Source organism: Salvelinus sp. IW2-2015, linkage group LG36 (genome assembly GCF_002910315.2).
Source record: "Salvelinus sp. IW2-2015 linkage group LG36, ASM291031v2, whole genome shotgun sequence".
Classification (NCBI taxonomy): Eukaryota; Metazoa; Chordata; class Actinopteri; order Salmoniformes; family Salmonidae; genus Salvelinus; species Salvelinus sp. IW2-2015.
The window spans coordinates 38,754,782-38,771,427 of record NC_036875.1 but is presented as its reverse complement, the minus strand read 5'-3'; the positions used below and the strand labels follow the sequence as shown (position 1 = coordinate 38,771,427).

General features: G+C 43.5%; 1 protein-coding gene across 1 annotated transcript in view; it reads right to left on the bottom strand.

Moving 5' to 3' along the window:
* Positions 1–15,237, bottom strand: part of LOC111959767 (glycophorin-C) — a 37,311-nt gene extending 22,074 nt beyond the window's left edge. The window contains exons 1-2 of the mRNA XM_023981562.2: positions 14,908–15,237; positions 12,450–12,702 (exon numbers count right to left, since the gene is read on the bottom strand). Of these exons, the coding sequence (XP_023837330.1) occupies positions 12,450–12,531 (82 nt within the window). The 5' untranslated portion in view covers positions 12,532–12,702; positions 14,908–15,237. The remainder of the gene's footprint in view (positions 1–12,449; positions 12,703–14,907) is intronic.
* Positions 15,238–16,646: the final 1,409 nt, after the last annotated feature.

Genomic DNA, 16,646 nt, shown 5'->3' with positions numbered 1-16,646 from the left:
ACCCACCACCGCGACCTGTATGCTCTCGTTGGCTGGTCCTTACAACATAATCGTCGCCAAACCCACTGGCTCCAGGTCATCTATAAGTCTTTGCTAGGGAAAGCCCCGCCTTATCTCAGCTTACTAGTCACCATAGCAACACCCACCTGTAGCACATGCTCCAGAAGGTATATTTCACTGGTCACCCCCAAAGCCAATACTTACTTTGGCCGCCTTTCCTTCCAGTTCTCTGCTGCCAATGACTGGAACGAATTGCAAAAATCACTGAAGCTGGAGTCTTATATCTCCCTCTCTAACTTTAAGCATCAGATGTCAGAGCAGCCTACCGATCACTGTACCTGTACAAAGCCAATCGTAAATAGCACACTCGACTACCTCATCCCAATATTGTTACTTATCCTCTTGCTCTTTTGCACCCCATTATCTCTACTTGCACATCATCATCTGCACATCTATCACTCCAGTGTTAATGCTAAATTGTAATTATTTTGCCTCCATGGCCTATTTATTGCCTTACCTCCCTACTCTTCTACATTTTCACACACTGTACATAGATTTTTCTATTGTGTTATTGACTGTACATTTGTTTCTGTGTAACTCTGTGTTGTTGTTTTTGTCCCACTGCTTTGCTTTATCTTGGCCAGGTTTCAGTTGTAAATTCGAACATGTTCTCAACTAGCCTACCTGGTTAAATAAAGGTGAAATAAATATAAAATAAAAAAATAAATAATGTGACTTGTTAAGAAAATATTTACTCCTGAACTTATTTAGGCTTGCCATAACAATGTGGTTGAATACTTATTGAATCAAGACATTTCAGCTTTTAATTAGTAGTTAATATGTAACGTTTTGAAAAAGATAATTCCACTTAGACATTATGGGGTATTGTGTGTTGGCCAGTGACCAAAAATCTAAATGTAATCCATTTTAAATCAATTTTAAATTCAGGCTGTAACACAACAAAATGTGGAAAAAGTCAAGGCACGTGAATACTTTCTGAAGGCGCTGTACGTCCACACCCTTTCCTGTGTCTTTCTCCTCTTTCTTCTTTGTTTGCAGAGAACTCATCCCTCTCTTTACTGGCTGCCTTGGGGGGGTCATATCTGGCTGGGAATATAAAATGGAGACTCAATCGCTTCCAACCATATGGCACTGGCAACTGTAGAACACTGCTTTCCCTTTTCCCGTTCCCTGTTCTTCCTTGCCTTGTCGTGTAAAGGCAGCAGTTGTACCATTGCGGACCAGGTAAAGGGGAAATGGGAAGGGTCTGCGCCAGTTTTTTAATGGCTATGAAATCTTATGACAGGATCAGATGACTTGCTTCAGGCATGGTTGAAGCTGATTAGGGACAGATGGTGCCTTGTCCCGTGCTCCACGTTGCCTTACCGCCTATGGGGATGTGTAAAGAGGTTTGTTCTCTGCCGGGCTAACTATTGTAGACACAAACAGACAGAGCAGTGAATCAGGGAGAGAGACTGAGACAGATAAACAGAACTGTCTAGACCGTGGCAGATAGCAAAAGCCTTTGCCAGGCACTGAACCTATTTCAGAGAAAAGCCTTAAAAGTTTGCTGCCATGGTTTAGACCTATTTATCTGTTTCTCAACTCTGCACCCGTGGGGAAATCTTTTCATTTGATTAATTGAAATATACTGTATATGTGTTAGTAACTAAAATGTGAACCAACTTTTAGATATTACTAATAACATTTAGTTTGTGTTTAGATAGTGATGTGTGTGACACGTCGCACTGGGATTTACACTACATGGGAGTGCTATAAACATCTCAGAGTTGTCTCTCTTTACCCTGGCTGGAATCAATTAAACACCTCTCCTGTCTCCAGTAACTGGCAGACGGACACTCCAGGGGAATTGGAAACTTAGTGGACAGCTATCCTCCAGGACCAGCATCCAGCCTCCCTGCCAGGCCCCTGATTGGCTCTCCCTGGTGTGAAGCTAGCAGCAGCGTGAGGCAGAGAGGGAGAGTGTGAGGTAGTTGGTGCTGCTGGGGGCAGCACATCTGTCCTGTTATCTCAGGAGCATTGAGCTGATGGGATTGGGGGGATGGGGGAGGAGACTCTGGGGGGGCTAAGATAAACAGACACTACAGAGATGCCTCTCTGGGATTGTTGTTGGGTCTCTCCCGTCTCGCGACACTGGGTTAGAACTCCCCCATCTCTCCTCAATTCCCTTTTGGACAAATACCTCCAACCCCTGCGGTTTTAAAGCCAACATCCTGCTCCAAGAAGATAGGAAGGGTTATTTCCTGTTTACTTTTACTCCAGTTTTCTTCATTTATTATGTGATTGATTTCTCCAACTACCCCGTACATCCCAGCCTCAATCTACAGCTAACTGCTAAATAAAAGAAACTCCAAAATACAGTAGTGTCTTAATAGGGTGTTGGGCCATCACAAGCCACCAGAACAGCTTCAATGCACCTTGCCATAGATTCTACAAGTGTCTGGAACTCTATCGGAGGGATGGGACACCACTGTGTATCCCAAATGTACTCACATTTCCTTTATTTTGGCAGTTACCTACAGTTGAAGTCGGAAGTTTTACATACACCTCAGCCAAATACATTTAAACTCAAACGATACTACTGCAAAAAAAGAAGGCATATTTAATAGCAAAAGTCACAGAATGTAACTTGATCCAGACAGATACACTCAGCTACTGCTCTGTTCAATTGTTGGGCAATATCATTGCAGTTGCATTTTACAGTAGCAATGACATTTTTTTCAATTCATGACATTTAATCCAAGTAAAAATTCCCTGTCTTAGGTCAGTTAGGATCACAACTTTATTTTAAGAATGTGAAATGTCAGAATAATAGTAGAGAGAATTATTTATTTTAGCATCACATTCGCAGTGGGTCAGAAGTTTACATACACTCAATTAGTATGTGGTAGCATTGCCTTTAAAATTGTTTAACTTGGGTCAAACGTTTTAGGTAACCTTTCACAAGCGTCCCAAAATAAGTTGGGTGAATTTTGGCCCATTCCTCCTGGTGTAACTGAGTCAGGTTTGTAGGCCTCCTTGCTCGCACATGCTTTTTCAGTTCTGCCCACACATTTTCTATAGGATTGAGGTCAGGACTTTGTGATGGCCACTCCAATACCTTTACTTTGTTGTCTTTAAGCCATTTTGCCACAACTTTTGAAGTATGCTTGGGGTCACTGTCCATTTGGAAGACCCATTTGCAACCAAGCTTTAACTTCCTGACTGATGTCTTGAGATGTTGCTTCAATATATCCACATAATTTTCCCTTCTCATGATGCCATCTATTTTGTGAAGTGCACCAGTCCCTCCTGCAGCAAAGCACCCCCACAACATGATGCTGCACCCCTGTACTTCACTATTGGGATGGTGTTCTTCGGCTTGTAAGCCTTCCCCTTTTGGTCATTATGGCCAAACAGTTCTAATTTGTTTCATGAGACCAGAGGACATTTCTCCAAAAAGTATGATATTTGTCCCCATGTGCAGTTGCAAACCGTAGTCTAGCTATTTTATGACGGTTTTGGAGCAGTGGCTTCTTCCTTGCTGAGCGGCCTTTTAGGTTATGTCGATATTGGACTTCTTTTACTGTGGATATAGATACTTTTGTACCGGTTTCCTCCAGCATCTTCACAAGGTCCTTTGTTGTTGTTTTGGGATTGATTTGCACTTTTCGCACCAAAGTACGTTCATCTCTAGGAGACAGACATCTCTACGCTCCTTCCTGAGCGGTATGACGGCTGCGTGGTCCCATGGTGTTTATACTTGCGTACTATTGTTTGTACAGATGAACGTGGTACCTTCAGCCATTTGGTAATTGCTCCCAAGGATGAACCAGACTTGTGGAGGTCTACAATTTTTTTTCTGAGGTCTTGGCTGATTTCTTTGGATTTTCCCATGATATCAAGCAAAAGAGGCACTGAGTTTGAAGGTAAGCCTTGAAATACATCCACAGGTACACCTCCAATTGACTCAAGTTATGTCAATTAGCCTAACAGAAGCTTCTAAAGCCATGCCATCATTTTCACGAAATTTCCAAGCTGTTTAAAGGCACAGTCAACTTAGTGTATGTAAACTTCTGACCCACTGGAATTGTGATACAGTGAATTATAAGTGAAATCATCTGTCTGTAAACAATTGTTGGACAAATAACTTGTGTCATGCACAAAGTAGATGTCCTAACCGACTTGCCAAAACTATAGTCTTCTTAGTTCTAGCGGGCAGTATTTGGAAGTTCAGATGACTGACGTGCCCAAAGTAAACTGCCTGTTACTCAGGCCCAGAAGCTAGGATATGCATATAATTGGTAGCATTGGATAGAAAAAACTCGGACGTGTTTAAAACTGTTATATAATGTGAGTGTAATGGAATGTGAGTGTAATGGAACTGATATGGCAGGCAAAAACCCGAGGAGAATCCATCCGGAAATTATTTTTTTCCGGATTTCTTTCCTTTTTGAGGTCACAGGCCATTCAAATGCTTTTCTATGGGATATTCAAAATAATTTCTCCCAGATTGCAGTTACTATGGCTTCCACTAGATGTCAACAGTCTTTAGAAAGGGTTTCAGGCTTGTTTTTTGAAAAATTAGTCAGTAGTTGTAGTTTTTCAAGGTGGCTCTCATTTGGACTGTAGTCTTGTGGCGCGTGTGGATGAGGGCGCACACTTGAAAATATCCCGTATTGAAAATACTACATTCCGTCTTAAATTTGATCATTTATTTACATATTAGGGTACCTGAGGATTGATTAGTAACATTATTTGACTTGTTTGGACGAAGTTTATTGGTAACTTTTGGTATTCCTTTGTCTGTATGTTGAAAGAGTGGAACGGGTGGATTACTGAATCAAACTCTACAACTAAACTGACTTTTTTGGGATATAATGAAGGACTTTATCGTACAAAAGGTAAGTGATTTATTTTATCGCCATTTCAGATTTTTGTGACGCCTCTGCTGGTTTGGAAAATGTTTTTAATGCTGGTGTATACGGGGCGCTGTCCTCAGATAATCATATGGTATGCTTTTACCATAAAGCCTTTTTGAAATCTGACAACGCGGTTGGATTAACACGAAGTTCAGCTTTTAAACGATGTTAGACACTTGTATTTTCATGAATGTTTATTTTTGCGATTTTTGTATTTTGAATTTTGCGCTCTGCAAAATGTTGTCGAGGTGGGGGCGCTAGTGGCACGCCTAGCCCAAAGAGGTTTTAACAAGACATTTGTGGAGTGGTTGAAAGAAGAGTTTTAATGACTCCAACCTAAGTGTATGTAAACTTCCGACTTCAACTATATATCTCTGCAGCACTCTCTCAGTGGTGGAAAAAGTACCAAATTGTGATACCTGAGTAAAAATATTGATACCTTAATAGAAAGTTAAAATACTACTTGAGTAAAAGTCTAAAAGTATTTGGTTTTAAATATACTCAAGTATCAAAAGTAAATGTAATTGCTAAAATATACTCAAAAGAAAAAGCAAAATTAAAAGTTTAAATCACAAAAAATACCTTAAATGAAGCAACGTAGACAGCACCATTTTGTTTAAAAAATGTACGGACAGCCAGGGGCACACTCCAACACTCAGACATCATTTACAAATTATGCATTTGAGTTTAATGAGTCGGCCAGATCAGAGGCAGTATTGATGACCACGTGTTCTCTTCATAAGTGCGTAAACTGAAATTTTTTCCTGTCTTAATAAGTATTCAAAATGAGTACTTTTGGGTGTCAGGGAAATGTGTTGAGTAAAAAGTAGATTATTTTCTCTTGGAATGTAGTGAAGTAAAAGTAAAAGTAGTCAAAAATATAAATAGTAAATTAAAGTACAGATACTCCCTTAAGTACTTTACAACACTGCTTTCTCTCAGCCTGGCCTGCACTGTTCCCCTCTGTTACTCTGTTACTCTCTGATTCTCTGTCGTTGTCTGTCTAATTCTCTCACTCTCTCTCTCCCTCTCCTCTCTCTCACACTCTCACTCTCTCTCTCCCTCTCCTCTCCTCTCCCTCTCCTCTCTCTCACACTCCCTTTCTCTCCCTCTCTCTCTCCCTCTTTTCACCTGTCTTCTTACTTTTGAAAGTAGAGTATTTGTATTTGTATTTATTTGCTTTGTATTTGTATTTGTTTATTTTTATCAGACTTATTTTCCATAACTTTTGTCTCATCCCTCTCTACCATAAAATGTTTCAATTCCTCATCAATCCAAGGAGATTTAACCGTTTTTACAGTCATTTTCTTAATTAGTGCATGCTGTGGCAGACAGGGAGAGGTGAGGGGAGTGATAATTGAGAAGCGATATCTTGCAGGTAGCTGGCTCCGCCCCCGTGTCTTATATGGACTTCCTCCCTCAACGAGTAAAGGCTGTCGGTCGTTAAGCCAGGGAGTGCTTGGGGATAAAGGAGGAAGCAGCCTGCATAAGAGAGAGGTATGACGAGAGAGGTATGACGAGAGAGGTATCTGTGTGATTGACCGTTGTGACCTGGACTGTTGGACCCGAGTGTGAAGATAACCCCTGGAAAACGGAATTGACAAAGAGAACGGCTTGTAATTGGTGAATTCCCCCTTCTTTCCCCAGGTACGAACATCCCTAATAAACTTCCCCTTTGCATTCTATTTGTGCTACTGGTGCCTATTTTGTTATTGAACTTGGTGACGTGGTAACCCCACACCCTTGATCTTGCTACAATGCATATTAGTAACTATAATAAGCAATTTCATAAATGTGTCAAGTGCAGCGTCTGGTTGCTCCTCATTACAGACCAGCAAATATTCTTTACGTCATCAACATATGATTCACTACAAAACTTATTATATGACTTCTTAAACAATATTAGGCCCAGCTTTTGGAACTTAGGTTTTTCTACAGTAAAAACCCTGAAGGTCAAAGTAGAGGAAGGGGAAAATCTCCCTCGCTGCCTCCTCACAAGTAGCGCCTCGGCTGAATGCACTGCTCCAGCAGCCCAAACAATTCAAGGTCCGCTCTGCTGTCATCTCTCAGCTCCTTTGAGACACATGCTAAAAATGAAGAGTCTCCATTTTTCTGTGTCTTTCCTTTGTCTGAGATGCTACATAAAGGTCTCTGAACTACAACTGAGGGGTTAGTGTGCGGGAGGGGGGGGATAGCGCTATTTCCATGTCTGGGAAAATGATGGCTGCTGTTTTACGGCCTCCAACCCAACTGTGCTTTTTTGCATTTAACTTATTTTGTGCATAACGTTGCTGCTACGGGGCCAGACTGATTACCAGGACGTGTACTCAGAGCATGCACAAACCAACTGGTAAGTATATTCACTGACAGTTTCAACCTCTCCCTGACCGAGTCAGTAAAACCTACATGTTTCAAGCAGACCACCATAGTCCCTGTGCCAAAGAAAACAAAGGTAACTTGCATAAATGACTACCGCCCCGTAGCACTCACGTTGGTAGGCATTGAAAGTCTGGTCATGGCTCACATTAACACCATCTCAGAAACCCTAGACCCACTCCCATTTGCATAGCGCCCCAAGAGATCCACAGATGACGCAATCTCAATCGCACTCCACACTGCCCTTTTCCACCTGAACAAAAGGGACACCTATGTGAGAATGCTTTTCATTGACTACAGCTCAGCGTTTAACACAAATCATCACTAAGCTAAGGATCCTTGGACTAAACACCTCCCTCTGCAACTGGATCCTGGACTTCCTGACGGACCACCCCCAGGTGGTAAGTGTAGGTAACAACACATCTGCCACACTGATCCTGAACAAGGGGACCCTCAGGGGTGCGTGCTTAGTCCCCTCCTGTACTCCCTGTTAACTTACGACTGCGTGGCCAAGCACAACTCCAACACCCTCTTTAAGTTTGTTAATGACACAACAGTGGTAGGCCTGATCACAGACAACTATGAGACAGCCTATAGGGAGGTCAGAGACCTGGCAGTGTGGTGCCAGGACATCAACCTCTCCCTCAACGTGAGCAAGACAAAGGAGATGATCGTAGACTACAGGAGAAGGAGGGCCGAACATGCCCCCATTCACATCGACAGGGCTGTAGTGGAGCGGGTCGAGAGTTTCAAGTTCCTTGGTGTCCACATCACCAACAATCTATCATGGTTCAAACACACCAAGACAGTTGTGAAGATGGCATGACAACATCTTTTCCCCCTCAGGAGACTGAAAAGATTTGGCATGGGTCCCCAGATCCTCAAAAAATTCTAGAGCTGCACCGTCGAGAGCATCCTGACCGGTTGCATTATGGCTTGGTATGGCAACTGCTCGGCGTCTGACCGTAAGGCACTACAGAGGGTAATGCGTATGGCCCAGTACATCACTGGGTCCAAGCTTCCTGCCATCCAGGACCTATATACTAGGCGGTGTCAGAGGAAGGCCCAGAAAATTCTCAAAGACGCCAAAGTCTCTACTACTGCACACCAAGCAAAACTGGAGCGCCAGCCAAGTTTAGGTCCAAAAGGCTCCTTGACAGCTTCTACCCCCAAGCCACAAGACTGTTGAACAATTAATCAAATGGCCACCCGGACTATTTACACTGACATGAATATTCACTTTACTATGCATAGTCACTTTACCCCTACCTACATGTACAAATTACCTTCTTTAACCTGTACACCCGCACATTGACTCTGTACCGGTACACCCTGTACATAGGCTCCACATTGACTCTGTACCGGTACCCCCTGTATATAGCCTCTGTATTATTTTACTGTGTTACTTTTTTTTACTCTTTATTTATCTCTGTAGTTTATTTAGATTTTTTTTAAAACTCTAATTCTTGAATTCTTGAACTGCATTGTTGGTTATTAAGGGCTTGTAAGTATGTATTCCCCCTAGTGGTGTGATATCCCTCTAGTGGTGTGGGGGCTGTGCCTTGGCAAAGTGGGTGGGGTTATATCCTTCCTGTTTGGCCCTGTCCGGGGGTATCATCGGATGGGGCCACAGTGTCTCCTGACACCTCCTGTCTCAGCCTCCAGTATTTATGCTGCATTAGTTTGTGTCGGGGGGCTAGGGTCAGTTTGTTATATCTGGAGTACTTCTGTCTTATCCGGTGTCCTGTGTGAATTTAAGTATGCTCTTTCTAATTCTCTCTTTCTCTCTTTCTTTCTCTCTCTCAGAGGACCTGAGCCCTAGAACCATGCCTCAGGACGACCTGACATGATGACTCCTTGCTGTACCCAGTCCACCTGGCCGTGCTGCTGCTCCAGTTTCAACTGTTCTGCCTGCGGCTATGGAACCCTGACCTGTTCACCGGACGTGCTACCTGTCCCAGACCTGCTGTTTTCAACTCTCTAGAGACCGCAGGAGCGGTAGAGATACTCTTAATGATCGGCTATGAAAAGCCAACTGACATTTACTCCTGAGGTGCTGTACCCTCGACAACTACTGTGATTATTATTATTTGACCATGCTGGTCATTTATGAACATTTGAACATCTTGGCCATGTTCTGTTATAATCTCCACCCGGCACAGCCAGAAGAGGACTGGCCACCCCTCATAGCCTGGTTCCTCTCTAGGTTTCTTCTGAGGTTTTGGCCTTTCTAGGGAGTTTTTCATAGCCACCGTGCTTCTACACCTGCATTGCTTGCTGTTTGGGGTTTTCGGCTGGGTTTCTGTACAGCACTTTGAGATATCAGCTGATGTACGAAGGGCTATATAAATACATTTGATTTGATTTTGATTTGATTTGATTATTTGGCGCATGTGACAAATAACATTTTATTTGATTTAATGTTTCCGTGTCTGTTCTTTGTTGCAAAAAGTTAGCATGGTACAGTACCTATGTGCACTAATAACACACATGGAGGGCCTCTTTTCTATAGTAGGCTAATGAGAACTGACAGCCACCAGACCAGCTGAATGTCAGCCACCTGACCAGCTGAATGTCAGCCACCGGACCAGCTGACTGACAGCCACCGGACCAGCTGAATGTCAGCCACCGGACCAGCTGACTGACAGCCACCGGACCAGCTGACTGACAGCCACCGGACCAGCTGACTGACAGCCTGACTGACAGCCAGCAGAGCTGTTTATGCAAACAAACAACATCAGGCACTGGCTGCTTCACAGACACTGCTTTTGTACAGCTACTACCAGCTGGTTGCAAAACAGATCATTATTCTTCAACACCTATTCAATGTGTCCTGGCCCACAATTGGTGCTTGTTGAGCAAATGGATTGATAACAGACCTGCATACATATAGACGATCAAATGCACATACACCTTAGTGTGTGGTTAAATCAATCTTGTATTCAGGGTTGTGTGTGCAGTCATGTAGTTATAAACTCAAAGCCTTACATTAAAAAAAACTACAGAATGCTTCACTCTGCTAGTTGTTTATTTGACCTCAGCAACAAGATGTCCCCTACAAGGTCATGTTGCAGTCATACGGTGAAGGATACATCACATCACTACACAAGGATGACTCCAATGCAATGTTATGACTGCCACACACATGTACTTCATTTGAGGTTCACAAACGTGGCCCTCTGCTATAGGTAGGGAATGATTCAAGCTGTAGGCATGGTGGCATGTGATTGTCAATTAACATAAAAATTTGCCCTATAGCACTTTAGGAACATCAGCAGCCAAGCATGATGGCACATTTTATACTCGCTTAATCATGATCATTTCACAGAGGGAGTAACTGGAGCTCATCCTCACTCAAAAGTGACAAGTCAGTCTCTAAAGTTGGGTCTTCTTCCCGTGGATTTTGAAATAACCGGACCAGTTTTTTTGCTTCAACCCAATTCCTGTCAGTTCCTGCACAATATCAAATTCAATCTTAAAGCCCTCAATTATTATTTGACCGTTTTTTTTTTTAGGTGTGCTGAGTCAAATTAATCTCTTACGAGGAGAAATAATAAGTTGTGCACAGGTAAATAATGTAACGTTACCCTCCCTTCATTAAGCTCATATGCTTCATGAGGTGGAGAGCCAGTAACTGGCTTCAGTAGCGGAGGACCGTTATATTTGCTGCTGTCGCTCCTCTGTTACCAAAATGAAGTTTAAGAAAATGCATCAACAGAAAACAGGAACAGTCAGGTCCTGAAAGACCGCTTTATAAATTCTGAAGGCGCTTACTTCCCTCTGTCCTTGGCCTATAGCTGCCTCTGTCATTGTGTAGCCTACAGGTGTATTGTGTGATAAGACTTGCATTTATTACCTTAAATGTTTGAGAGTACGATGTATGGAGAGAAAACGGGATCTACTGACTGGAGAGACACTAACTAAGCCAATGGTCAGCGTGGTAGTGTTGTTCACATTCCAATCACAGCCTCTCTTTGTGGTTCCACCATTTATCCTGAAACCCACAGAGATGGATATATACGGTAACTTACTATTACATTTTCAGCCAGGATGCCAGGGTACAAGCCTGATAAATTTGCTTTGCTTCTCATATCCAGCCAGATTAACTGTTTGTTTGTCATTGCATCACTAATGAGAGTGTACATTTTTCTCATGATGCGATTGCACCTTGTTAAATCAGAGATAAAAGTCCCATTAAACAGCAGTGTTAAAGTGCCTGTTTGTGAGAGCTGTTTTTATCCTGCAGGTTTCTAGTTGCCTCTCTGGCAATGGGTCCCTTGCTGTCAGGCCAGGGCCCGGGGATCTGAGAAGGTCTATATTCACACCTGTCATATCGCCTGGCTGCTCCCTCTCCCCGACACCCGAGGAGACAACAGTAGCATGCACAAGGGACAGCATAGCTGGAGTCTCCTCTGACTTTGAAAAGTGAAGGCATTTCTAACAGACAAGCATCTACCTCCTTTTCCCCCATATTTGTGTGCCTCAGGTATTTTTCTATACATAACCATACACTTCCAGCATCTATTTGGTCTGATAGCAGGTGGCAAACTGTCTGTCAAAGCATTTTCAATGATTAATTCAGTTTAACAATTGTATCATTCTTCTTCCTGCTCTGTCAATGTTTGGCCACTTTACAAGGCAGCTCTTGACAGGAAACACATGGGTGGAGTAAAAAAATGAACAAAAAAACCCCTGTCAAATTCAACTGAACAATGCAAGACGGAGTCAAATAAAACAGCTACTTGCTGTCGTTCATTTTGTTTTGTTTTCTTGATTGCAACACTCCTGACCTCCCAGTTATACGAGCAGCACTCAACATGCCTCTTTGACCACCAGGTGTTTGATACATGTTATGCTTCAGGGGTTTTCTCTCTAAGGTCAGCGGTCATGTGCTTTACAATGTGGAGTATGGGAGTTGTCAGGAGTTACAGTACAGTGAGTCTGTTTCAGTACTTCTACTCCAAACTATTCTCCTTTCTGTTTTACAGTGCAGCAGCAGAAGATGACGCAGCAGTCATTTTGGAATGCCACGCATGCTTAGGGATTGTTCTGATCTGCAAGACCCAGACCCCAGGCAGCTCAGACAGGTAAAGAACGGTGTGGTGTGTGGTGGTTAAACGGTACCAGACCTGACCATGGGAGAATACTCACTGGTTGGCATGAGTTGTGTCATGGCTTCTGGTTTCGCTTGGTCCGGGGTCGCGTTAAAGGCCACAGCCGTGGAGTTCTCCATGTCGAGCAGAGCGGGTGTCAGGCAGGACGTCAGGAGAGGGGGATTGAGCGGGACAGCTGACAGGGAGAGGAAGAGAAGGAGAAAGAGAGCAATAGAGACGGAATTTGGAGGGTAAAGGGGGATCCTGAAGGAGGAGTGTAGGGGTGTTACTCGGCTCTCTGTATCAAATCTCTATGAAAGGAAGTCAGAGGAAATAGTATATTAATCTCTCAATCCCTTTTAGCCTGTTTGGTATAAGTGAAATAAACTTCTACTGTACATATTCACATGCATACATACAAACACACACACACACACATGCATACATGTACGTACATACAAACACACACACACACATGCATACATGTACGTACACCATGGGCTGTTGCGCTGTTGCACTCACTAGATTGTTCTGTTCTGTCCCAGATTTAGGTATATGAATAACAGATCACACCTCTCATTTCTACACAGACAATATCTAAGAAGTTTTGCAAGTATCTCATTCAACTGTCAATCAAATCACAGTCGGTCGTGGCTCACCAAGAATCTGAGGCTACCTATCCTATCCCATTCCCTTGGACGTGGTCCATAATCCCTCCTCCCTCCCTCTGCTTCCCTGTATCTGCAGCCTGCTGCTGACCCAACACCTTTCTAACAAACAGAGGAAGTGCAGCTTTGAGGAAGCATGGAGCCCAGCCTTATCACAGTCAAACAGTCAGATATACAGTTTACTCTTGAGAGCTGAATAACTCTCCACTCACCCCCCCTCCCCGCCCTCCTCACACCAACCCTGTCTGTCCTGTCCTGTCTGCCGTCTCCCATGTCTGTCCTGTCTGCCGTCTCCCCTGTCTGTCCTGTCTGTCCTGTGTGCCATCTCCCCTGTCTGCCATCTGTCCTGTCTGTCCTGTCTGCCGTCTCCCCTGTCTGCCATCTGTCCTGTCTGCTGTCTCCCCTGTCTCCCCTGTTTGTCCCTTCTGCCGTCTCCCCTGTCTGTCTTGTCTCCCCTGTCTGCTGTCTCCCCTGTCTGTCTGCTGTCTGTCCTGTCTGCCGTCTCCCCTGTCTCTCCTGTCTGCCGTCTCCCCTGTCTGTCCTGTCTGCTGTCTCCCCTGTCTGTCTGCTGTCTGTCCTGTCTGCTGTCTCCCCTGTCTGCCGTTTCTCCTGTCTGTCCTGTCTGCTGTCTCCCCTGTCTGTCCTGTCTGCCGTCTTCCCTGTCTGTCTGCTGTTTGTCCTGTCTGCCGTCTCCCCTGTTTCTCCTGTCTGCCGTCTCCCCTGTTTCTCCTGTCTGCCGTCTCCTCTGTTTTTCCTGTCTGCCGTCTCCCCTGTTTCTCCTGTCTGCCGTCTACCCTGTTTCTCCTGTCTGCCGTCTCCCCTCTCTGCCGTCTCTCCTGTCTGTCTTGTCTGTCCTGTCTACTGCTCTTCCTATGGTACTCAGTCAGCCTCTCTTATGTCACAATAGATGATCTTCTGTGTGATCAAGCTTCCTCTGTTCAAAGGAATAATTAATGTGTCTAACGGTCTAATATTTTGGCCTTTGTACTTTGTGCCTTTGTTATATTTTGAAAGTTAGAGCGTATGCGACTCCAGAACATTAGGTTCAGCACGCACGGCAGGTGTGATGCTCTGACATCACCATGGTTACACAGAAAATGTCAGTAACTGTAATTTACTTGATTGGGACCGAATGTCCTGGATCATTTTATCTCAGAACTTCTGTGTCTTGGAGAGTCTTGCAGTACCCAACCAATTTTAGTAAACAACCAAAATGTTTTGACTCCAGGGTCTCTTGTAGAATCCGAGCATTGATTTTGAACTTAATTTACCGCAGAAGTAATTTTGAACAATGTTTTCAGTGTCTGGTGTCTAATGGCTGACTGGGTGCCACGACGAGGACCAGATGTCAAACCCAGCTGCACTGTCACATGAGCTGAAAGGGCAGTTTGACTTTCGTTTTCATAAAAACGCAGACTACTGCATCATAGATGCATAAACCTACGTAGGTTATTGTACATACCACTGTCTGCCTCCATTATAACTTAACAGAAGTGTCTTATGTGAGGAGACACAGGCACACTTTGACCAATGTTGAGGTGAGAAAAGAGCCTTGTGGTTGTAACAAACCTCCAAATGGAAATGGCAGCTTGTGTGAGTAAACAACCAATCAACACGTTGCCTCGTCATTTCCTCCTTCAATAATAGCTACGATGTCACCGTATAGTACATCTCTGCCTTCACCGGCTCTTTTATCACGACAACTGGTCATCTGTCAAGAGCTGTCTCAGACCCTTCTCACTCAGCCCCTGTCCAAATGATCCTCTAACAGCATTAAGAGAATGCTGAGAAGAAAACATACTTTAGAAGTAGTTTTCACAAAGGACCTTAAAAGGAGCATGCACTCACCAAATTTCCAGAGCTGCACAGCAACACTTTTCCAAGAATTCCTGCCTACACTCTCTAACGCCACTCTCCAAGAAGAAACTGTTATTTAGAACAGAGCAACAGAATATTTAAAGTCAGTCAGTCCTCCCTCTTCACCAATCTTTCACCTTATACCGTTCACTCAAATACTGTCTGTAGACAACACTTTTTTTAATCTCTCCCTGAAAACCGGGTGTGCTGTGCTGCTACTTTTTTCCCCCCAGTGCCTGTAAACTCAATCCCCTAACTAATGATCTCTTCTGCTCAACCAATGGACCAAGAGGCCCCTCCCAGCAACAAGCAAATGATTCCCAAGTTTCACTTTAAGCCAGGGTAGGCTAGAGGGAGGAGACAGGAAGAGGGAGGAGAAGAGGGGTAGGGCATTGACTATCCAAAATGTAGTCTGGGAAGGACTGCCGTTGACTGTTAAGGCTGTGGACCGAGCAGAAAAACATTCATCATGGGAGTTATGTAGTCCAAAACCCTGGGATCGATTTGTGCAAGGTTTGCTCAAACTGACTTAAAGGAGCAATAACAAAGGGTCACCCCACTTGTTTTGGTAAACAGCTGAGGGATGTGGCTGGAACATTTTAACCACTCTCAAATTCATTAAACAGAGCTATGGATCCAAGGACTGACAATACATGATATCAAAATTATAGTTTTAACCATGTTTTGAGGGTTTACAGTTTCTTTACAATTAAATTATTTGACAAACAAAGAAAAGCAAGCTCATATTTGGGTTCCCATGTGGTACAACTGTTGAACTAAGCTCTTGAGGAATTCAGAAGTTGTATTTGTTAAGAATCAATGGGTATATAATTTATTTAAAAATCAAAAAATGGATGTACCAATAGCAGATTCCCCCTTTAACAGAGAGGGTTTTGAGCCTATAGGGAATTAAATCCATGGCTCGAGAGTTACAGTTGCGTGGAATGAGGGAGAGCGATGAGAGAACGGAACAGGAATTTGAACAGCTGCACAATACTTAGGGAGTGTTCATCCAAACGCCATCTCCAGTTGCACTACACAGTACATGTAGCAAGAACAATGCAAACCATGTCTGCCTCTGTTACCATTTTGTAAAAGATTCTAAAGAATTCTCGAGGAGTTCTAAGACTAACGAGGGATATTATCCAACCAGATAATTAAGACTTAATGCACACTCCCTACAGCAGATATCGACTTTCATTTGGTCTGATGTATCAAGTCTGTTGTCAACATGGCAATTTAAACATACTATTCACTCAGTGTAACAATCGTTGAAAAGTATATTCATGTAACACATAATACGTTAGCTCCAACTCGAAGCCAGAATCCTTTTTAATGGCCATGCTTGGCTCATTATGCACGGTCAACTTTCACCTCAACAAGACTCGATTGTGAACATAACCAATCCATGACTGAATGACAAAGAGGTGGGAGATATGTATCTGATCTCCGTGTGTCAGTTCATTCTCATTATCCCTGACTTCTGCAGAGATCCTCTGCCAAGCTTGAAGCTAATCTCGTCCTTCTCTATTCATGTTCCACGTTCCACAGACTGCATAGAACCTAGGTGTCTTTCATCTCTGCACAAGGACCCAACTATATGATTCTGAGATTACTGAATTATGCATAGAAAATTGCCATGATCACACAACAATACCCTCAACACAGCAAAACATGTTTTGAAAGGATGACGTCATCTTTTCATGATCAAAGTAGGAAGGTAGGCTACT